Source organism: Entelurus aequoreus, linkage group LG17 (assembly GCF_033978785.1).
Source record: "Entelurus aequoreus isolate RoL-2023_Sb linkage group LG17, RoL_Eaeq_v1.1, whole genome shotgun sequence".
In the NCBI taxonomy this organism is placed as follows: domain Eukaryota; kingdom Metazoa; phylum Chordata; class Actinopteri; order Syngnathiformes; family Syngnathidae; genus Entelurus; species Entelurus aequoreus.
The window spans coordinates 16,753,110-16,778,264 of NC_084747.1; the positions used below are offsets into that span (position 1 = coordinate 16,753,110).

General features: G+C 37.0%; 1 protein-coding gene across 1 annotated transcript in view; it reads left to right on the plus strand.

Moving 5' to 3' along the window:
* The first annotated feature begins 687 nt into the window (after window positions 1-687).
* gldc (glycine dehydrogenase (decarboxylating)) overlaps window positions 688-25,155 on the plus strand; it is a 37,496-nt gene continuing 13,028 nt past the window's right edge. The window contains exons 1-17 of the mRNA XM_062025063.1: window positions 688-1,006; window positions 1,079-1,157; window positions 10,514-10,649; window positions 12,117-12,281; window positions 12,365-12,442; window positions 12,525-12,672; window positions 12,748-12,944; window positions 13,013-13,109; window positions 13,192-13,297; window positions 13,368-13,507; window positions 14,724-14,804; window positions 14,886-14,983; window positions 15,392-15,476; window positions 15,566-15,607; window positions 15,682-15,824; window positions 15,913-15,988; window positions 23,676-23,801. Of these exons, the coding sequence (XP_061881047.1) occupies window positions 725-1,006; window positions 1,079-1,157; window positions 10,514-10,649; window positions 12,117-12,281; window positions 12,365-12,442; window positions 12,525-12,672; window positions 12,748-12,944; window positions 13,013-13,109; window positions 13,192-13,297; window positions 13,368-13,507; window positions 14,724-14,804; window positions 14,886-14,983; window positions 15,392-15,476; window positions 15,566-15,607; window positions 15,682-15,824; window positions 15,913-15,988; window positions 23,676-23,801 (2,079 nt within the window). The 5' untranslated portion in view covers window positions 688-724. The remainder of the gene's footprint in view (window positions 1,007-1,078; window positions 1,158-10,513; window positions 10,650-12,116; window positions 12,282-12,364; window positions 12,443-12,524; window positions 12,673-12,747; window positions 12,945-13,012; window positions 13,110-13,191; window positions 13,298-13,367; window positions 13,508-14,723; window positions 14,805-14,885; window positions 14,984-15,391; window positions 15,477-15,565; window positions 15,608-15,681; window positions 15,825-15,912; window positions 15,989-23,675; window positions 23,802-25,155) is intronic.

Sequence of the window (25,155 nt, forward strand, 5' to 3'; positions counted from 1 at the left end):
GTGTAGCAAAGCCTTTTTATACACTAAGCTCACCTAAGCGTTGGCGACAATAGCATAGCTATGTGAGCTAAAGTGCTAACGTTGCGCTTACATTCAAACAACAACATAATTTCAAGATGTGTAGCAAAGCCTTTTCATACACTCAGCTCGCCTTATCTGGAAGTGTCTCGTTGAGCTTGTTTTTTGACTTTATGATGTCATGAAAGGCCGCGACTTCAAAAGAGCGACTTTTCTTCCAAAAGCGGAGCAAACAAGTGCGAGACGATAAAATGGCTCTTTTGTTCGGGTGCTCATAATTAAAAAGGTAAAGCACCTTTAACGACAACCGGAGGATAGAAGCGATGATACTGGATGTCATTATCAGGTCGAGCGGATGGAAATGAATAATCAAATAATGCTGGAAGTGAAAATAGTTGTTTTTTTCATCTCCTATTTGGGAGGGTTGTGCAAGTGAGGAAGTTGAGCGGCTGTTTTATTAACTTGGGCCCGCGGTGACGTCACAACGCTCCCGCCCTCCGATTGGTCCGCCCTTGAGCAACTTGCACTTGTATAAACTCTGTGCTCGGAAGTGATCAAGCAGCAGCAGAGGCAGCAGCAGCAGCGGCGGCAGAGTCACGTTCTTCCTGCGGGGATCAGCGCGCACTCTACCGGACTCTTTTTTTTTTTTTTTTTTTTTTTTAAATTTTATTTTGAAATTTATTTCCCACCCCCCCCCGGCAACAAGATGCAAAGCTGCGCCATGTCGTGGGGCATCTTCGCGGCCAAGTCGGCGAGTCGGAGTCGGCATGTGACTTCCAAGAGCCGCGTGCTCTGGAAGCTCGGCTGCCGGGAATCGGGCTCCTCCGCGGGCTGGGCGTCCCTGGCAACGCGCGGCGTGCGGACCTCCGCCTCCGTCAGCTCGCGGCGCATCGAGAGAATCCTGCCCAGGCACGACGACTTCGCGGAGCGGCACATCGGGCCAGGTGAGCGGGAGAAGAGGGACATGCTGGACGTGCTGGGACTGGAGGTAGGTAACCACGACACGGCAATGTCTTTTTTTGAAAGTATATTGTTTAATAATAAATGCACCTTCCATCAGTCCATCGGGCAGCTGATAGAAAGCACGGTGCCATCCTCCATTCGCATGAGGCAGAGCATGAAGCTGGACGACCCAGTCTGTAAGTTGACTCCATTTTTTTAAAAATGTATCTTTACTTTTCATTTCCAATGCATGAAACGACGCACGCCTTTTATTTGTTCATGCATTAAAAACGAGTTGTTTTTTAAAAAAAAATGGTGATGTTGAAATGGCTGCAGCTCCATTGTTGTCTGCACTCAGCCCCTCCTTAAGTCTTCCTTTGAACATATTAGGAGTTGTTTTCGCCGAAAAGTGGCACCAATGTGCTGATGGGGAGGCTCATAGGAGGATGGCAAGCGGAGTGTAAAAGTTCCAAGTCCAGTTCAATCTGGTTCCAGCGGTCACATTACATCACAGCCCAAGGGGCTCCTAATAAGGTGACATGAGTGTCATCTGCTTGCTTTACTTCCTCAAACATTACATCATGCACCAAATAAATGATGTTCTTTATGATAAGCTTGAGCTGTGGTGCTCATGGATGCAGGTTGTTTATATGCTAATACTAATGTTGTCAAAGAATAACTTTTTAGAATGACATTAATCACGTGCACTATATTACTTGCTTGCATCATTTAATGAACGTTAAATGTAAAAGGTTGTTAAACGATTATTTTTTTAAATCAGATTAATCATGTGCAGTACATTACTTTCTTGCATAATTTAATGAACTTTAAATATTAATTTTAAAAATCAGATTAATCACACTTTAGAATCGTGATTAATCACGTGCACGATATTGCTTGCATAATTTAATGAACTTTAAATGTTAATGTTGTCAATTTTTAAAAAAAGTCAGATTAATCACTCTTTAGAATTGATTAATCACGATTAATCACGTGCACTATATTACCTGAGTCATTTAATGAACTTTAAATGTTAATGTTGTAAAACAATTCTTTTTAAAAAATCAGATTTATCACTCTTTAGAATTGATTAATCACGTGCACTATATTACTTGCATCATTTAATGAACTTTAAATGTAAATATTAAACGATTAATTTTTTAAATCAGATTAATCATGTGCAGTACATTACTTTCTTGCATAATTTAATGAACTTTAAATATTAATTTTAAAAATCAGATTAATCACACTTTAGAATCGTGATTAATCGCGTGCACTATATTGCTTGCATAATTTAATGAACTTTAAATGTTAATGTTGTCAATTATTTTTTTAAATCAGATTAATCACTCTTTAGAATTGATTAATCAAGATTAATTACGTGCACTGTATTGCTTGCATATTTTAATGAACTTTAAATGTTAATGTTGTCAAACGATTATTTTTTTAAATTTAGATTAATCACTCTTTAGAATTGATTAATCACGTGCACTATATTACTTGCATCATTTAATGAACTTTAAATGTAAATATTAAACGATTAATTTTTTAAATCAGATTAATCATGTGCAGTACATTACTTTCTTGCATAATTTAATGAACTTTAAATATTAATTTTAAAAATCAGATTAATCAGACTTTAGAATCGTGATTAATCACGTGCACTATATTGCTTGCATAATTTAATGAACTTTAAATGTCAATGCTGTCAATTATTTTTTTAAATCAGATTAATCACTCTTTAGAATTGATTAATCACGATTAATTGCGTGCACTATATTGCTTGCATAATTTAATGAACTTTAAATGTTAATGTTGTCAAACGGTTATTTTTTTAAATTTAGATTAATCACTCTTTAGAATTGATTAATCACGTGCACTATATTACTTGCATCATTTAATGAACTTTAAATGTAAATGTTAAACAATTAATTTTTTAAATCAGATTAATCATGTGCAGTACATTACTTTCTTGCATAATTTAATGAACTTTAAATATTAATTTTAAAAATCAGATTAATCAGACTTTAAAATCGTGATTAATCGCGTGCACTATATTGCTTGCATAATTTAATGAACTTTAAATGTCAATGCTGTCAATTATTTTTTAAATCAGATTAATCACTCTTTAGAATTGATTAATCACGATTAATTGCGTGCACTATATTGCTTGCATCATTTAATGAACTTTACATGTTAATGTTGTCAAACAATTAATTTTTAAAATCAGATTAATCATGTGCAGTAAATTACTTGCTTGCATTATTTAATGAACTTTAAATATGAATTTAAAAAATCAGATTAATCACACTTTAGAATTGTTATTAATCACGTGCACTATATTGCTTGCATAATTTAATGAACTTTAAATGTTAATGTTGTCAAACTATTATTTTTAAAAATCAGATTAATCACTCTTTAGAATTGATTAATCACGATTAATTACGTGCACTATATTGCTTGCATCATTTAATGAACTTTAGATGGTAATGTTGTTAAACGATTAATTTTTAAAATCAGATTAATCATGTGCAGTAAATTACTTGCTTGCATAATTTAATGAACTTTAAATATGAATTTTAAAAATCAGATTAATCACACTTTAGATGTGTGATTAATCACTAGCACTCTATTTCTTGCATAATTTAATGAACTTTAAATGTTAATGTTGTCAAACGATTAATTTTTTAAATCAGATTAAGCACTCTTTACAATTGATTAATCACGTGCACTATATTGCTTGCATAATTTAATGAACTTTGAATGTTAATGTTGTCAAACGATAATTTAAAAAAATCTGATTAATCACTCTTTAGAATTGATTAATCACGATTAATCACGTGCACTATATTACTTGAATCATTTAATGAACTTTAAATGTTAATGTTGTAAAACAATTATTTTTTAAAAATCAGATTAATCACTCTTTAGAATTGATTAATCACGTGCACTATATTGCTTGCATCATTTAATTAACTTTAAATGTTAATGTTGTCAAACGATTAATTTTTTAAATCAGATTAATCATGTGTAGTACATTAATTTCTTGCATAATTTAATGAACTTTAAATATGAATTTTAAAAATCAGATTAATCACACTTTAGAATTGTGATTAATCAGGTGCACTATAGTGCTTGCATAATTTAATGAACATTAAATGTTGTCAAACAATTATTTTTTTTAAATCGGACTAATCACTCTTTAGACTTGATTAATCACGATTACTCTCGTGCACTATATTACTTGCTTGCATCATTTAATGAACTTTAAATGTTCATGTTGTCCAACGATTAATTTTTAAAATCAGATTAATCACTCTTTAGAATTGTGATTAATGACATGCAGTAAATTACTGTCTTGCATAATTTAATGAACTTTAAATATTAATCCTGTCTAATGGTTAATTTTTAAAATCAGATTAATCACACTTTAAAATTGTGATTAATCATGTGCAGTAAATTACTTGCGTGCATAATTTAATGAACTTTAAATGTTAATGTTGTCAAATTATTAAATTTTAAAATCAGATTAATCACACTTTAGAATTGTGATTAATCAGGTGCACTATATTGCTTGCATAATTTAATTAACTTTAAATGTTAATGTTGTCAAACGATTATTTAAAAAAATCAGATGAATCACTCTTTAGAATTGATTAATCACGTGCACTATATTACTTGCATCAATTAATGAACCTTAAATGTTAATGTTGTCAAACGATTCATTTTTAAAATCAGATTAATAACTCTTTAGAATTGTGATTAATCACATGCAGTAAATTACTGTCTTGCATAATTTAATGAACTTTAAATATGAATCCTGTCTAATGGTTAATTTTTAAAATCAGATTAATCACACTTTAAAATTGTGATTAATCACATGCAGTAAATTACTGTCTTGCATAATTTAATGAACTTTAAATATGAATCCTGTCTAATGGTTAATTTTTAAAATCAGATTAATCACACTTTAAAATTGTGATTAATCATGTGCGGTAAATTACTTGCTTGCATAATTTAATGAACTTTAAATGTTAATGTTGTCAAACGATTGATTTTTAAAATCAGATTAATCACTCTTTAGAATTGATTAGTCACGATTGATCACATGCAGTAAATTACTTGCTTGCATAATTTAATGAACTTTGAATATTAATGCTGTCAGACGATTCATTTTGAAAATCGGATGAATTGTATGTTCATATGTATGTATGTATATATATATATATATATATATATATATATATATATATATATATATATATATATATATATATATATATATATATATATATATATATATATATAGTGTGTGTATGTATATATATATATTTATTTATCTAAATATATATATTATTTATATATATATATGTATTTGTATATATATATATGTATTTATATATATATGTGTATGTATATTTATTTATCTAAATATATATATTATGTATATATATATATATATATATATATATATATATATATATATATATATATATATATATATATACTGTGTGTATGTGTATATATATATATTTATTTATCTAAATATATAATGTATTTATATATATATATATATATGTATGTATATTTATTTATCTAAATATATATATTATGTATATATATACATATTATGTATATATATATATATATACATATATATATATATATATATATATTTATTTATTTATTTATTTATCTAAATATATATATTATGTATGTGTGTGTATATTAAGTTTATGTTACAATGAATGAGTGTTAAGACACCTGTGGCTCTATTGTGCATTTATTGACTCGATATGAGCGAAGTTTGATATTTAACTAATGTGTAGCGACGTATCGCAGCAGGTTTTTATGGATGTGGCGGCCATAAATGCAACAGTAGGAATGATTAACCTTTTTAACGGGGGATGTGTCACCTGATGTTTTGGCCCCGCCCCCTCCTTTCAGTCATGCAGGTTTCGCAATGCAACTAGAAGACCGGAAGCTGTGCTTGTTCAGCTTTTTTGTTTTTAGGAGGGGGTAGCTGGGCTTTGCAAAGCTTGCAATGGGATTCTCTCCCGAACAACAATAGACCTCCTGGATGGCTCCGAATCAGGCCGCCCTGCGGCACTCGCTCCTGCTCAAACAAGCACAAGCCAAACACGTTAAAAATACATTTATGTTTTTTTTTGTTTTTTGAACATAGCACACTTCATCAGAACTGAAGCAACTCTTATTCGCCTGTAAAATATATCCATTCAGCGTCGTCCTAAAGCAATAGTAGTTCAGATGGGGCGCCATTGTCTATGCCTTGGCGTTGCTAGGCAACCAGAAAGGCCAAAGGAATCTCAGCCGTGCTTTGACAAAGCTGTCGGGTAAAAAAAAAAAAAAAAAAAAAGAACCCACGCTGTATGGATCGAGCTCTTCTCTGGATGTTTGCAAACAAAAATGTCCTCATTTCCTCTCTCGCTTCTCCCATCTTTAATCTGCTTTGATGCGCCTCTTTGGGATCTTTTTTTATATTTAATCCTGTTAGTCCTGCAGCACACGTGATCAAGTGCTGCTCGTCAAATAATTTGACATAACGGCCAGGAAGAGGTAGTGTGTTCTGCAGAAGGAGGTGCTTTTTGCAGATGGAGCTTGTTCACATGACTGTAATGTTCTACTGCCCTCACAAGGCTGAACAGTCATCAAAACATGTTGCCTGTTATTGGGCCGTTATTTGTCTGGCAAACACACCACATGGTGGCGCCCTTTTTAAACCCTGAAACTGGACCCCTAATAGGTCGGTTTGACTTGAAATTTCTCACACCGCTCAATGCACTCTGCTAAAAAAAAAAAAGGCCCACTGTCACCTCAGGGGCTTTAGCCAAATTCCCACAAATTGGTTACACACCTCAGGCGGACTGACGAGCACAGGTGTGTACAATTTGAGCAAGATTGATTGAAAAACAATCAAGCAAAACACTGCAAGACTTGGCAACTAAATGTCCGTTATTCATTATTTGTGAAATGATTATATGACTTCAAGTCTTTCTGTATGCTACATTGTAACAAAACATCGGTAGATTATACGGTAAAAACTGGCAGCACAGTTGCCAGAATTTTACCTTTTAAAATTGACAGTAGTTTTAACTGCAAATTACTGTACATTTTAGGAAGGTACCACTGTTATTTTTGTTGTGTAATTTTAGCGACTAAATTGCCATTTTTTTAGGGTAAAATCTATTTTTACAGAGAATTACTGTAAATTTAAAAACGATATCACTGTTATTTTTAAGAAAAAAGACCTTTTTAACCATCAAAATCTACAGTTGTTTCACAAGAGTATTCCTGTAAATGGAAAAACAACACTATTATTTTCCGGAAAAACGATACCACTGTTATTTTAATTCTGGTGACTTAAATGTCAGATTTTTACCGTAAAATAGACTGTTTCTACTTCGAATTACTGTAAATTAAAAATAGGTACCACTGTTATTTTTAGGGTAAAATTCTGGTGACTTAAATGTCAGATTTTTACTGTAAAATCAACGACTATTTTTTACAGCGAATTACTGTAAATTTAAAAACGGTACCACTGTTATTTTTAAGAAAATATTCTGGCGACTGAGCTGTTTTTTTGTTTTTTTTTACCATCAAATCTACAGTTGTTGTTTTACAAGAGTATTCCTGTAGATGGAAAAACGACACTATTATTTTCCGGAAAAATTATACCACTGTTATTTTTAGGGTAAAATTCTGGTGACTTAAATGTCAGATTTTTACCGTAGAAATCAACCACTGTTTTTACAGCAAATTATTGTAAATTTTAAAATAGGTACCACTGTTATTTTTAGGGTAAAATTCTGGTGACTTAAATGTCAGATTTTTACCGTAAAATAGACTGTTTCTACAGCGAATTACTGTAAATTAAAAATAGGTACCACTGTTATTTTTAGGGTAAAATTCTGGTGACTTAAATGTCAGATTTTTACTGTAAAATCAACGACTATTTTTACAGCGAATTACTGTAAATTTAAAAACGATACAACTGTTATTTTTAAGAAAAAATTCTGGCAACTGTGCTGGGTTTTTTTTTACCATCAAATCTACAGTTGTTGTTTTACAAGAGTATTCCTGTAAATGAAAAAAACAACACTATTATTTTCCGGAAAAATTATACCACTGTTATTTTTAGGGTAAAATTCTGATGACTCAAATGTCAGATTTTTACCGTAAAATCAACGACTGTTTTTACAGCAAATTACTGTAAATTTAAAATAGGTACCACTGTTATTTTTACCGGTAAAATTCTGGCAACTCAGCTGTTTCTTTTACCATTAAAAAAAAACAAAAATCAGTTGTTTTTACCAGTGTGTTTCCTGTTTTACAATAGTATTCCTGTAAATGAAAAAACAACACTATTATTTTCCGGAAAAACGATACCACTGTTATTTTTAGGGTAAAATTCTGGTGACTGAACTGTCATATTTTTACTGTAAAATCTACGACCGTTTTTACAGCGAATTACTGTAAATTTAAAATAGGTATTACTGTTATATTTAGGGTAAAATTCTGGTGACTTGAATGTCAGATTTTTACTGTAAAATCAACGACTATTTTTTACAGCGATTTACTGTAAATTTTAAAACTATACCACTGTTATTTTTAAGAAAAAACTCTGGCAACTGAGCTGTTTTTTTTAACCATCAAATCTACAGTTGTTGTTTTACAAGAGTATTCCTGTAAATGAAAAAACAACACTATTATTTTCCCGAAAAATTATACCACTGTTATTTTTAGGGTAAAATTCTGATGACTCAAATGTCAGATTTTTACCGTAAAATCAACGACTGTTTTTACAGCAAATTACTGTAAATTTAAAAACGGTACCACTGTTATTTTTACCGGTAAAATTCTGGCAACTCAGCTGTTTCTTTTACCACAAAAAAAAACTAAAATCAGTTGTTTTTACCAGTGTGTTTCCTGTAAATTTAAAAACAGTGCCACTATTATTTGTACGGTAAAAATCCTAAAAAACAATACCACTGTTATTTTTAAGGTAAAATTGTGTAACTGAGCTGGGTTTATTTCACCATAAAATCTACAGTTGTTGTTTTACAAGAGTATTCCTGTAGATGGAAAAATGACACTACTATTTTCCGGTAAAACGATACCACTGTTATTTTTAGGGTAAAATTCTGGTGACTTAAATGTCAGATTTTTACAGTAAAATCGACTGCAGCGAATTACTGTAAATTAAAAATAGGTACTACTGTTATTTTTAGGGTAAAATTCTGGTGACTTTAATGTCAGATTTTTACCGTAAAATCAACGACTGTTTTTACAGCAAATTACTGTAAATTTAAAATAGGTACCACTGTTATTTTTAGGGTACAATTCTGGTGACTTAAATGTCAGATTTTTACCATAAAATCAACGACTGTTTTTACAGCGAATTACTGTAAATTTAAAATAGTTACCACTGTTCTTTTTAGGGTAAAATTTTGGGGACTTAAATGTCAGATTTTTACAGCGAATTACTGTAAATTTAAAATAGGTACCACTGTTCTTTTTAGGGTAAAATTCTGGTGATTTAAATGTCAGATTTTTACAGCAAATTACTGTAAATTTAAAATAGGTACCACTGTTATTTTTACGGTAAAATTCTGGTCACTTAAATGTCTGATTTATCCCGTAAAATCAACGACCGTTTTTACATCGCATCACTGTAGATTTAAAAACAGTACCACTGTTATTTTTCACGGTAAAATTCTGGCAGCTCAGCTGTTTCTTTTACCATTAAAAACATAAAATCAGTTGTTGTTCTACCAGTGTGTTTCCTGTAAATGTGCAAACAGTACGACTATTGTTTTTACGGTAAAAATCCTGAAAAACGATACCACTGTTATTTTTAAGGTAAAATTCTGGCGACTGAGCTGGGGTTTTGTTTTTGTTTTTACCATAAAATCTACAGTTGTTGTTTTACCAGTGTATTCCTGTAAATGGAAAAACGGTACTACTATTATTTTTACGTTAAAAAATTCTGGAAAAACGATACCTATGTCAGATTTTTACCGTAAAATCTACGACTGTTTTACAGCGAATTATTGTAAATTTAAAAACAGTACCATTGTTATTTTTACGGTAAAATTCTGGCTACTGAGCCGTTTCTTTTACCATAACATCTACAGTTGTTGTTTTACCAGTGTATTTCCTGCAAATGGAAACACAGTACCGCTATTATTTTTGCGGTAAAATTGTAGAAAAACGATGCCACAGTTTTGTTTTTTTACGGTAAAATTCTAGAAAAACGATACTGCTGTTATTTTTACGATAAAATGCTGGTGACTGAACTGTCATATTTTTACCGTAAAATCTACGACCGTTTTTACAGCAAATTACTGTAAATTTAAAAATGGTACCACTGTTAGTTTTACTTAGCCGTCTTCATTTTTTGCCATAAAATCTACAGTCGATGTTTTTACAGTGTAATACTATAAATGGAAAAAAACATACTACTATTTTTACTGTAAAAACTTTAGTTTGTCCCAACATGGCAACATGTTAATGCTGAATTTATCTTCCTCAGGTGAGAATGAAATCCTAGAGTCGCTGTACAAGATCGCGTCCAAGAACAAGGTTTGGCGTTCCTACATCGGTATGGGGTACTACAGCTGTTCCATGCCACCGCCCATCCAGCGGAACCTCCTGGAGAATGCCGGCTGGTGAGTGCGCGACCTGAGATGACCGCCGGTCTGGTGACTGCACGAGTGAACCTAAAGTGAAGTCACAAGTCTCTTTGGCATCATTTCTACTGAGCTTATCATCATTCCAAGACCAGCTGTACAGTCCATAAGCTTTTCCTAGTGCTATGCAGTGTTGAAGGCCTACTGAAAGCCACTACTACTGACCACGCAGTCTGATAGTTTATATATCAATGGTGAAATCTTAACATTGCAACACATGCCAATACGGCCGTGTTAACTTATAAAGTGCAATTTTAAATTTCCCGCTAAACTTCCGGTTGAAAACGTCTTTGGATGATGACGTATGCGCGTGACGTAGCCAGTGAAACAGAAGTATCGGTAGCCCATTGAATACAATACAAAATAGCTCTGTTTTCATCTCATAATTCCACAGTATTCTGGACATCTGTGTTGGTGAATCTTTTGCAATTTGTTTAATGAACAATGGAGACTGCAAAGAAGAAAGTTGTAGGTGGGATCGGTGTATTAGCGGCGGAACTACAGCAACACAACCAGGAAGACTTTGACTCGGATAGCAGACGCGCTAGCCGACGCTAGCCACCGACCGCACGGATGATCGTGGTGAAGTCCTTCGTCCTTCCGTCGATCGCTGGAACGCAGGTGAGCACGGGTGTTGATGAGCAGATGAGGGCTGGCTAGCGTAGGTGGAGCGCTAATGTTTTTAATCATAGCTCTGTGAGGTCCCGTTATACTAAGTTAGCTTCAATGGCGTCGTTAGCAACAGCATTTTTAAGCTTCGCCAGGCTGGAAAGCATTAACCGTGTATTTACATGTCCATGGTTTAATAGTATTGTTGTTCTTCTGTCTATCCTTCCAGTCAGGGATTTATTTATTTTGTTTCTATATGCAGTTAAGCACGATGCTATCATGTTAGCTCCGTAGCTAAAGTGTTTCGTCGATGTATTGTCGTGGAGATAAAAGTCACTGTGAATGTCCATTTCGCGTTCTCGACTCTCATTTTCAAGAGGATATAGTATCCGAGGTGGTTTGAAATACAAATCCGTGATCCACAATAGAAAAAGGAGAGAGTGTGGAATCCAATGAGCCAGCTTGTATCTAAGTTACGGTCAGAGCAAAAAAAGATACGTCTTGCACTGCATTCTAGTCCTTAACTCTAACGTTCCTCATCCACGAATCTTTCATCCTCGCTCAAATTAATGGGGTAATCGTCGCTTTCTCGGTCCGAATCGCTCTAACGAGGCTATCAACTGACTACGTCACGCTACTTCTGGTAGGGGCAAGGCTTTTTTTTATCAGATACCAAAAGTTGCGATCTTTATCGTCGTCGTTCTCTACTAAATCCTTTCAGCAAAAATATGGCAATATCGCAAAATTATCAAGTATGACACATAGAATGGATCTGCTATCCCCGTTTCAATAAAAAAAATTCATTTCAGTAGGCCTTTAAGTATTTATTGTCCACAGGGTGACCCAGTACACACCCTACCAGCCTGAGGTGTCCCAAGGCCGCCTGGAGTCTCTCCTAAATTACCAGACGATGATCTGTGACATCACAGGCCTGTCCATGGCCAACGCCTCACTGTTGGACGAGGGGACAGCCGCGGCCGAGGCCATGCAGCTCTGCCACAGGTATTCGCCCAACAGTCCTGGAATAGCTTCAAAGTTCTGGTTTCAATCAAGACATGTGTGACCCCTTGGTGTTTTTCTCCCAGACAGAACAAAAGAAGAACCTTTTACATTGACCCACGTTGTCACCCTCAGACTATCGCTGTGGTGCAGACTCGGGCCAAGTAAGGGACACCGTCAAGCTAAAGTGTTTTTTTCTAAAAGGGCTCCACCGATGTTGTTTCCTCCCCACCCCCGATGTTTCAGCTACATCGGCGTCAAGACGGTGCTGAAGCTACCTCACGAGATGGACTTCAGCGGGAAAGACATCAGCGGCGTGTTGTTTCAGTATCCCGATACCGATGGCCGAGTGGAAGACTTCACCGCCCTTGTGGATCGTGCGCATAAAGGCGGGGTGAGACCAAAAACGAAAAGGTACGATTGTAAAAAGCGGGAACTGCCTGAGCTGAGCCCTGCGACACATTTCCAGGCCTTGGCTTGCTGCGCCACTGATCTCTTGGCGCTCTGCGTGCTGCGTCCTCCCGGCGAGTTTGGCGTGGACATTGCGCTCGGAAGCTCCCAGAGGTTCGGAGTGCCTCTCTGCTATGGAGGTCCTCACGCTGCCTTCTTCTCCGTCAGAGAAAACCTGGTCCGGATGATGCCCGGAAGAATGGTCGGGGTCACCAGGTGGGGATACCCAGACGGATACCCAGAACAAACCGTATGAGGTGTTAAAGGTTGCATTGACATTTTAGGGACGCGGCAGGCAAGGAAGTGTTCCGGCTTGCGCTGCAGACCAGAGAGCAGCACATTCGGAGAGACAAAGCAACCAGCAACATCTGCACAGCTCAGGTAACGCTGACTTATAACTACACCGTGTTTTTGGTCCGGATTTGATTAACTTTCCTACACCGTCCAACCTTCAAACGACTAGGCACTGCTGGCCAACATGGCTGCAATGTTCGCACTCTACCACGGTCCCCAAGGACTTAAGCACATTGCGGAGAGGACGCACAACGCCACCCTGATCCTTGCCGAGGGTAAGGTTGGTTCGCTCGATTGGATTGGGAAAGTAAAGACTGAGGAGGAGATAATCCTGGCATCGTTTAGGTCTAAAGAGAGCGGGGCACCGGCTTCACAGCGAGATGTTCTTTGACACGCTCAAGGTCAGCTGTGGCGTGGCAGCCAAGGACATCTTGGAGAGAGCCGCGCAGAGGCAGATCAACCTGAGGGCCTACTCTGAGGGACTGGTAAGAACTGGCATTGTTTTTTTCCTACAAACCACGATTGACTTCACTACCGCAAGTTTTCCGCCATCCATTTCCTTTTGTCTGTCGTGCACACGAGAGAACAGTGTCTAAGCAATGGTGTCTAGACTTCCTTTGTCCAGACCACCTCGTGCAGTTTTACCAGAGGTAGACGGAGGTGTTTGTCCCTGGCCACTTGGGAGACTTAGTCTCTTCCATGACTCCTTTGTGTGCCTTCGCCAGGGAGGAATCCATGAGACATTCTGCGCCCCAGTTGGGTTTGGCATGTAACAGGTTGACATATTAGGGGCTTGAATGCCTAAGCTACGATCCTAGTGGGGTCAGACTAAAACCCCTTTAAAAAAAACAATATTCTGCATTTATTTTTTGGGGTTGTCATTCCATGTGAACAGTATCAACACGGAATCAAACTGGACCAGGTCCAGAGGTAGTATCCGAGAACTAGAGGAGGGATGGCGGCTTTGTAGGGGATACCACAAAATGTCAACACCTTAGACTCCCTTCTCCCGCCCTGTTGTTTTGTAAGCAGAGTCCCTGCGTTCTGGGTTCGGACGCAGGCCTCTCTGAGCTGCACCACCTCTATGCCCCCACCCGGTCCCTCAGGTCAGCTGATCAGCTGATCCTGGAGGTACCCAAATCAAAGCGCAAGCTTCGAGGGGACAGGGCCTTCTCTGTTGTGGGTCCCAAACTTTGGAACCATCTCCCTCTCCATGTGAGACAGGCCCCTTCTTTGGCTACTTTTAAGACCCTTCTTAAAACCCATTTTTATTCACTGGCTTGAACTTTTTTAACTCTTTAACTGCTTTTTATCTAACAAATTGTTCTTAGAATAATTTGTATTTGCTTTTTCAATGTGTATTTTACTTCTGTTTTAAATGTTATTTTTTTACTCTGTCCTTTTCCTCTATTTCTTTGTGGTGTACAGCCCTTTGTTCTTCAACTGTGGTTGTTTTTAAAGGGCTTTATAAATAAAGTTGGTATGGTATCTCTGCGGAGAGTACTTCAGCTGGTTAAGGCCACCAGAGACTTCATTCTTCAGTCAGGACTGAGAAGATCTTGGAGCTTTTTTTTTACGCAAAGGTTCCGGCTGACTTGAACGAGCATCATAGGTCTCAGTCGGTCCACCCTCCATGAAACAACAGGGGTCTGGTTTGGTTGTCCTGTGGCGTTGTTTTTTATTTCTTGTTGGTCTTCACAGTTGGGCGTATCGTTGGACGAGACCGTGACTGAACGAGACCTGGACGACTTGCTCTGGGTCTTTGGCTGTGAATCCTCCGCTGTATGTTGAAGATGCTTCAAACTATGTGAAATATTTGTTGCTTTTGGCCTTGGATTTGACTAATTTTGCTTTGGTTTTTAGGAGCTGATCGCCGAGCAAATGGGCGAGCGGTCAAAGGGCATCATGGGAAGTCCTTTCAAGAGGACCAGCAAGTACCTGACCCACCAGGTCTTCAACAGGTCGGGAGTTTGAACTGAACAACTTTGTTGTAGAATCGAAGTTCGTATAGTCAGTTTTGTTTAGCCAATACCAAGTTAGCACAGTAGACATTTTAAAGCGACTCAAGTATTTCTTGTTTGTTTTAATCATTAGCCATTCCATTGATTAGCCTTTCATGCTAACATTATCTCTTACATGATAGCTAACGTTATCTAACAAGATTCGTTGTTCTTCTGAGCTAACAAGCGTCAGTGTTAGCTGCCAAAGTGAACTATTATCTATATTGGGGCCATAAATAAAGAGTTGGCCTCTAATATCTGTAGTCGCTCACGACATAGTAGTATGATATAGAAACGCACAGTCAGCTTTTACCCAGCATCCTGTTTAGCGTTTGCTAGCGTGTAGCTAATTGGACTTTGGCTCCTCAGTTACCACTCGGAGACAAACATTGTACGTTACATGAAGCGTCTGGAGAACAAAGACATCTCGCTGGTGCACAGTATGATCCCACTGGTGAGAACTAAGTCCAGCACCAGTACAAACCAGTGTAAACCAGCACTGATGATGCAACAACGGTGATTGTTTTCCAACATCCTCCTCAGGGCTCCTGCACAATGAAGCTGAACAGTTCCTCAGAGCTCATGGTGAGTCATTAGCCTCATTGCCAGTAATGTCATGATATTTATTCATGTTTGTCCAATTTTTTTTGTTTCTTCAGCCCATCACCTGGAGGGAGTTTGCCAACATTCACCCCTTCGTGCCACTGGACCAAGCCGAGGGCTACCAGAAGCTCTTCAGGCAGCTGGAGAAGGACCTCTGTGAGGTGACAGGCTACGACAAGATCTCCTTCCAGCCCAACAGGTCAGCATTTTTTTTTTTTTCAGTTGGTTTGTGATCGTTATGATCACCTTGTGTTTTATGACCGCGGTGCGCTTGATTTGTGTTCCAGCGGCGCTCAGGGAGAATACGCAGGCCTGGCAGCCATAAAGGCCTACCTCAACTCAAAGGGAGAGACCTCCAGAAGTGTAAGTTGCACCAAAAAAACAACAATAAATTCTAATATTGTTCAGTTTGGATTGACACTGTCAGTGTTTGATAGGAAAAAATATGAACTATCAAGAATAAAGTTGTAATTCAATGAAATGGTTGGAAAAAACCAGGAATGGAGTCAGAAAGTTGGAGAATAGTGAACATTTTTATATTTTTCTTGTAAGTTTTATTTACAGTACAGACCAAGTTTGGACACACCTTCTCATTCCAATGCGTTTTCTTTATTTTCATGACTATTTACATTGTAGATTGTCACTGAAGGCATCAAAACTATGACACCTGTGAAGTGAAAACCCTTTCAGGTGACTACCTCTTGAAGCTCATGGAGAGAATGCCAAGAGTGTGCGAAACAGTAATCAGAGCAAAGGGTGGCTATTTTGAAGAAACTAGAATATAAAACATGTTTTCAGTTATTTCACCTTTTTTTTGTAACTCCACAAGCATAGTTGTGATGCCTTCAGTGACAATCTACAATGTAAATAGTCATGAAAATAAAGACAACCATTGAATGAGAAGGTGTGTCCAAACCTTTGGCCTGTACTGTATGTCTAGTAAGATACCGATTTTGTTCATGTCGGTCTACGTTTATTCAGGCAATACAAAAAAATACCGCATTTTTCGGAGTATAAGTCGCACCGGCCGAAAATGCATAATAAAGAAGGAAAAAAACATATATAAGTCGCACTGGAGTATAAGTCGCATTTTTGGGGGAAATGTATTTGATAAAACCCAACACCAAGAATAGACATTTGAAAGGCAATTTAAAATAAATAAAGAATAGTGAACAACAGGCTGAATAAGTGTACGTTATATGAGGCATAAATAACCAACTGAGAACGTGCCTGGTATGTTATCGTAACATATTATGGTAAGTCATTCAAATAACTATAACATATAGAACATGATTTGATTTTTGATTTTTATTAAGGATCCCCATTAGCTGGTTGCCTCAACAACCCACTAGTCTTCCCGGGGTCCACAATTCAATACAATTACAAGTAAAAGCATATAATTATAACTACACAATACAGAAAAAAAAATAAAAAAATAAAAGCATCGATAAATGCTATACGTTTACCAAACAATCTAATCGCTAAATCCCATGAAATCTCATACGTCTAGTCTCTTACGTGAATGAGCTAAATAATATTATTTGATATTTTACGCTAATGTGTTAATAATTTCACGCATAAGTCGCTCCTGAGTATAAGTCGCACCCCCGGCCAAACTATGAAAAAAACTGCGACTTATAGTCCGAAAAATACGGTAACTGTTTTTTCTAATTATTTGACATTATTCCAACAACTTTTTTTCCCCCGGTAATATTCCGACTTAATTTCCGTTACATTTTAACTATACTCTTGTAAGTTCCTCCGTCAACATTCCAACAACTTGGCTCCCATAACAATAACATGTGTTTTTCCCCCCCGTGTTTATTCATACAACAGTACACTACAACCTTCTTCTCGTATTATATTAGAACTTTTATCCTTGTAACATTTTTATTTGTTTTATTTTTACAGCCTTTTTTGTAACTTTTTTAATAAAGAATTGGCTGGATATGAGTATCAAGGCACTATTCCGGTAACAACAGTCTTGTGCATGTACTGTCGTTATTAAGGGTGAACAAAAAACAATTCACAACCAAATCGCGATTTTTATTCATCCTTAATTCAAATCACTTTAAAAAAATTTGATTAAAAAAAAAGATTTTCTATAAGGATTAATTTAAAATATATATATATTTTTTTTAGGCCATCTCCATGCAACTAGAAATGGTTTCTAGCACCAAGTAAAATTCCTAGTTTGTGAACGCATTCTCAAACAATGGCAATAAAACTATTCTGATTCTGATTCTAACATGTAACCTGTTTTGAAAAACTTTAATTATAATTATTACACTAAATAATACATTGCGAAAATCTGTTTGAATCGATTCTGAATGGAAGCGTTGGGTACTGAAAGATTCCCACCCCTAATAGTTATGCTCGCATTATTACGACTTTTCACTTTTTTCTTCATATTATTGCGATTTTTTTTTTTTTTTCCCATGTAAAGTGTGTCCTTTAAAAGGGTTCTGTTTGAGATTATTTACATTTCTTTTAGACCAGACCTGGGCAAAATGCGGCCCATTAAGATTTTCAATCCAGCCTGTCAGACGTTCTACCAAATTTTTTAGACCTTTCACATCAAAACTGTCGCCGCTATTATGATGTGCAGGGCTGTTTTTACCGTAAGTCTTGAACTACAGAAAGTATTTCAATGGTCGAAATCTGCGCTTTTGGGTGTTATAGGAGTTATTACGGTTATCTAGGTCACAGCAGCTCAGACCAGGAACAAAGCAGAGTGGGCGGAGTTTGTTTTCAGAGCAACCAGCCCGAAACGCATGTGTCAGAAACCGATGCGGAAGCAAATTTTTACAACACATTTCTGCATAGAAGTGATAATATATCATATTGTAGGTGATTATTACCCTTTGCATTCATATTTTGCTTTTTGTTACGTTTTTGTTGTGTTTTGCTTGATTGTAAAAGATACACAACTATCAAGGAGCTGGTCTGAGACGTAAAAGAGGAGCGACGTTCATATGTTGTTAATATTCAGTGTTTTATTGCTCATAGTTAATATTGTAAATCCCACTTTCTTTATTTTAATGTACATTTTGGGTGTCCCATTCAGTAAAAAAAAATATAGAATTATATTCCGTTTTTTTCAGGTGGTCTGTCATAACTTTTTTAGAATTCTATGGGACATTGTGACTTTTGGTATTAGTGTTCCTGGGAAAAAAAGGGACCCAAACACACATACCGTACAGCAGACTTCTACAGCTAAATGTGTACCGTATTTTTCGGGCTATAAGTCGCAGTTTCTTTCATAGTTTGGCCGGGGGTGCGACTTATACTCAGGAGCGACTTATGTGTGAAATTATTAACACATTACCGTAAAATATCAAATAATATTATTTAGCTCATTCACGTAAGAGAGTAGACGTATAAGATTTCATGGGATTTAGCGATTAGATTGTTTGGTAAACGTATAGCATGTTCTATATGTTATAGTTATTTGAATGACTCTTACCATAATATGTTACGTTAACATACCAGGCACGTTCTCAGTTGGTTATTTATGCCTCATATAACGTACACTTATTCAGCCTGTTGTTCACTATTCTTTATTTATTAGGGACCGCAAGTCCCTTTGTAAAGGAATCCCAAAGGGAGTCCTTTACAATGGTACAGAGGACCATATTGTTATTGTAAGGTTTATTATTATTATTATTATTATTATTATTATTTTTCCGCAGCTTTGCACACTACTTTGCCCCCCTTAACATGCTTCAAAACTCACCAAATTTGACACACGCATAAAAAAACGCGAACAAAACTCTTTAGTCAAAAAAACCAAACCCCAAAAATCTAAATTGCGCTCTAGCGCCCCCTAGGAAAAAAACACAGACACAACTTCCTCTATAACTCCTATTACGAATATCGTAGAGACATGAAACAAAGAACCTCTATGTAGGTCTGACTTAGAGCTAGATTTCATACACTGACATCCTTCAGCAAAAATCAACAGGAAGTTGGCAATCACCCCTTCAAAACAAAAGTTTCATAAAAACACTAATTTTTGCCTCTTTGAGCTGTAATTTGACCCCCTTAAAATACTTCAAAACTCACCAAACTTTTTACACACATCAGGACTGGCGGAAATTGCGATCTAATAAAAAAAACGAACCCCAAAACTCAAAATTGCGCTCTAGCGCCCCGTAGGAATAAGACACAGACAAAACTGCTCCTCGGAGGAAAACACAGACAAAACTGCTTGTAACTTCCGGTAGGAACGTCTTAGAGACATGAAACAAAAACCTCTATGTAGGTCTCACTTAGACCTACATTTCATAGATTGACATCCTTCAGCAACTAGCACCTGCCAAATATGCGGGCCCGACCAACGCTGCTTGCAGCTTTAATTTTAAATTGCCTTTCAAATGTCTATTCTTGGTGTTGGCTTTTATCAAATAAATTTCCCCCAAAAAATGCGACTTATGTTTTTTTTCCTTCTTTAGTATGCATTTTCGCAGGTGCGACTTATACTCCAGTGCGGCTTATATATGTTTTTTTCCTTTATTATGCATTTTCGCAGGTGCGACTTATACTCCAGTGCGGCTTATATATGTTTTTTTCCTTCTTTATTATGCATTTTCGCAGGTGCGACTTATACTCCAGTGCGACTTATATGTTTTTTCCATTCTTTATTATGCATTTTCGGCCGGAGCGACTTATAGTCTGAAAAATACGGTATATATCATTTAAACACACATACACATTGGCCCCCTATACACATTTTTTCACACAATGTGGCCCCCAATCAAAATATTTGCCCAGCTCTGTTTTCGACTTTAGACATAAATATCAGTGCAGTGTCATGCTCCTTTTTTCCAACAAAGTCCTTGATGCACGCACTTGGCCGAGGAAGCGGCGGGATGGTTATCAGCCGCCACGTTTATGGTCTCCGTGCGCTACAACCGGTCGCTTTGACATCAGTCGAACACGTTTTCCCTCGCAGGCCTCTGGAATCCCCGACGCTATCCAACTGCGCTGATTGGCCGCCGCTCAGATAAGACGTCCCCTTAGATTAAGGAGTTGCTGACTCAGCGGTTTGCGCCTACGCTGCATTCTTTACAAGGGTCCTCTCGCGCCTACGTCTTAGATAGGGGCTCTTGAAACAGTCGAAGTCCAGATTGGCAAAGCTTTTGCGCAAACAAATGGCGTCCTGCTTTCAAGACTCCATATTTGGTGGTTAGTTTTTTTTGTTGTTTGTCCACGTTGCCTAACTAGCAGATCTCGGTGGCCCGATCTCTTTTGCGCAATGCCCCCCTAATAAGGCGTCCAATCAATTTGTGACCTGCAGGCCGCTTACACGCCAAGGTCATTGCTGCGGCCGCCAAATGCTTGCAACAGGAAGTTGTGACTGATATGAAATAATAAACTCGACATTATTCTCTACTAGGGTTGTACCGGTACTAGTATAGTATCGCGGTACTAATGAATCAAAAACTGTACTATACTCTGTTTGAACAGTACCGTCACGCAAAGCATCGTCACGTCGTGACATTGCTGGTTTTACCAGCAGAGGAGCATGTTCGGCAGCGCACAGTCACAGAGTACTTGCAAGCAGACACGGTGTGTAGACAGAAAAAGGGAGAACGGACGCATTTTGGCCTAAAAACTGACGATACAGGCGAAGTTATAACACTGAAACGCCCGTCGGCAGTGTTTTAGCTACTTCTAAATCACTAATCCTCGTCTCCATGGTGACAAAGTGAGTTTCTTACAAGTATCATCCCTGCAGGACGAGGAATAGCTAAACATGCTTCACTGCACACCGTAGGTGGAGACAATAGCTCACCGGCGTCACCGCTAACTAAAGCTAGCGTGCCTGAATGTAAACAAACGCCATGGGTGGATCTACACTTGACATCCACTGTAATGATACCAAGTACAGTAGCATACCTAGTCGATACTACTATGATTACATCGATATTTTTTATCGTTGCAAAATCTTTTTTCCTCTTTATGAAGTCAGTAAATACGTCCCTGGACACATGAGGACTTTGAATATGACCAATGTTATGATCCTGTAACTACTGGGTATCAGATCGATACCTAAATTTGTGGTATCATCCAAAACTAATGTAAAGTATCCAAACAAGAGAAGAATAAGTGATTATTACATTTTAACAGAAGTGTAGATAGAACATGTTGGAATGGAAAATAAGCAGATAATAACAGTAAATGAACAAGTAGATTAATAAGTAATTTTTACAGCTTGTCCTTTATAATGTTGACAAAATAATAGAATGATCAATGACACAATATGTTACTGCATACGTCAGCAGACTAATTAGGAGCCTTTGTTTGTTTACTTACTACTAAAAGACAAGTTGTCTAGTATGTTCACTATTTTATTGCAATAAGAAACATATGTTTCATGTACTGTAAGATTTTTTTGTTAAAAAAAAGCCAATAATGACATTTTTTGTGGTCCCCTTTATTTAGAAAAGTATCAAAAGGTATCGAAATACATTTTGGTACCAGTTCCGGTATCGAAATACATTTCGGTACATATCGAAAGGTATCGAAATACATTTTTGGTACCGGTAACAAGATTGGTATCGGGACAACCTTTTATTTAGAGGAGTATCAAAGTATCGAAATACATTTTGGTACCGGTTCCAATATTGGTATCGGGACAACCCTATATTTAGAAGAGTATTGAAAGGTATCGAAATACATTTTGGTACCGGTTCCGGTATCAAAATACATTTCGGTACATATCGAAAGGTTTCGAAATACATTTCGGTACCGGTACCAATATTGATATCGGGACAACCCTTTATTTAGAGGGGTATCGAAAGGTATCGAAATACATTTTGGTACCGGTTCCGGTATCGAAATACAATTCGGTACATATCGAAAGGTATCGAAATACATTTTGGTACCGGTATCTATATTGGTATCGGGACAACCCTTTATTTAGAGGAGTATAGAAAAGTATCGAAATACATTTCGGTACATATCGAAAGGTATCAAAATACATTTCGGTACCGGTACCAATATTGGTATCGGGACAACCCTTTATTTAGAGGACTATCGAAATACAATTCGGTACATATCGAAAGGTATCGAAATACATTTCGGTACCGGTACCAATATTGGTATCGGGACAACCCTTTATTTAGAGGAGTATCGAAAGGTATCGAAATACATTTCGGTACATATCGAAAGGTATCGAAATACATTTTGGTACCCGTTCCGGTATCGAAATACATTTTGGTACCCGTTCCGGTATCGAAATACTTTTCGGAAGGTATCGAAATACATTTCGGTACCGGTACCAATATTGGTATCGGGACAACCCTTTATTTAGAAGAGTATCGAAAGGTATCAAAGTATTGAAATACATTTTGTTACCGGCTACGGTATCGAAATACATTCCGGTACATATCGAAAGGTATCGAAATACATTTCGGTACCGGTACCAATATTGGTATCGGGACAACCCTTTTATTTAGAAGAGTATCGAAAGGTATGGAAATACATTTTGGTAACGGTGCCGGTATGAAAATACATTTTGGTACCGGTGCCGGTATGAAAATACATTTTGGTACCGGTTCCGGGATCGAAATACTTTTCGGTACATATCGAAAGGTATCGAAATACATTTCGGTACCGGTACCAATATTGGTATCGGGACAACCCTTTATTTAGAGGAGTATCGAAAGGTATCGAAATACATTTCAGTACATATCGAAAGGTATCTAAATACATTTCGGTACCGGTACCAATATTGGTATCGAGACAACCCTTTATTTATAAGTATCGAAAGGTATCAAAATACATTTTGGTACCGGTTCCGGTATCAAAATACTTTTCGGTAGGTATCGAAATACATTTCGGTACCGGTACCAATATTGGTATCGGGACAACCCTTTATTTAGAAGAGTATCGAAAGGTATGGAAATACATTTTGGTACCGTGCCGGTATGGAAATACATTTTGGTACCGGTACTAATATTGGTATCAGGACAACCCTAGTGTCAACTCACCAGAGTTCCCTCGTAGTTCTGCTTGAGTCACTTTGGTTTCCTCTCCGCCGCAGGTGTGTTTGATTCCCAAGTCTGCTCACGGCACCAACCCGGCCAGCGCCCAGATGGCGGGCATGAAGGTCCAGGTGGTGGAGGTGGACAAAGACGGCAACATCGACCTGGCCCACCTCAAAGCTCTGGTAGGATGATGGCGTAAACGCTTGTGAGCGACATAGCAAAGCATCCTTTCATATAATGACATCATCACTTTTTAACATAAACCTCTAAGCAACATGGCAGCAAGGCTGCTGCTGATTGGCTGACAGTTATGGCTTATTAAACAAGAAGCAGGATGGTACTTTTCCACTTTCACTTTTATTTGGATCTTGCACTTTTAAGGGTTTAAGGTTGCAGAAATATGTTTTTGAACTAATAAGTAAAAAAAAAAAATACACATATGACATATTATATTAAAGTGCCTAAAAAAAGATTTATTTTCAATTCATGAATATTTTTTATTTCATTTTATAAATTGAATGCCTACTTTTTGACTGTCAACACAAGCAACCCCACTTTGTTTTCCCCTACAAAGATCATCTATATAAAAGGAGCACTATAGTGTTTTTGCAGCAGGTCCTCAAAAACAGCAGTCAAAACTCCTGTTTGCTGTTTTCAAGAACTTACCTATTTCCGAACCTATGGAAACGTTTTGCTGTTTGTAAGGATCCACTGCAAAAATGCCAGTCAAAGATCCTCTATATGAGGAGAACTCTGCTGTTTTTGAGGAGTTACTGCAAACATTTTAGTTAATGCATCTCTGTATGAGACCAAAGCAATCTATTTTTGAGGAGCGACTGCCAAAACACTAGTATAGATTCTCCATATTACAAAAATGCTGTGCTGTTTTTGAGAATCTATTGCAAAAATGCTCGACAAAGATCCTCTTTATGACAGGAGAGATGAGCTACTGCAAAAATGTTAGGTAATGCATCTCTCTAACACAGAAGCGATCTACTGTTTTTGAGAAGTGACTACATAAGCGCTAGTCAAAGATATTTTATTTTTAAAAAAAGGAGCCCTCTGCTGTTTTTGTGGATGTACTTCCAAAATACCAGTCAAAGCGTCACTATATGACAGGGCGCTCTGCTGTTTTTAAGAACTTGCTGTGAAAACGTTTTGCTGTTTGTAAGGACTACTGCAAAAATGGCAGGAAAAGATCCTCTACAGGACAGTGAAGCTGTGCAGTTTTTAAGAACCTTGTGCGAACATTTTTGTTATTGCATACTATGTGTATGACCGAAGCGATCTGCTATTTTTGAGGAAGTCCTTCAAAATCGCGAGTCGAGGAGCGCTCTGCTGTTTTTGAGAACGCTAGTCAAAGTTCCTCTAGATTACGGAAAACCCCTGCTGCTTTTGAGAATTTACTGCAAAAATGCTTGGCAAAAATCCTACAGGCGACAGGGCAGCTCTGCTATTTTTGAGGAGCTACTTTAAACCGACTAGTCAAAGATCCTTTATATGATCGGGGTGCTATACTGTCTTTAAGAACCTATT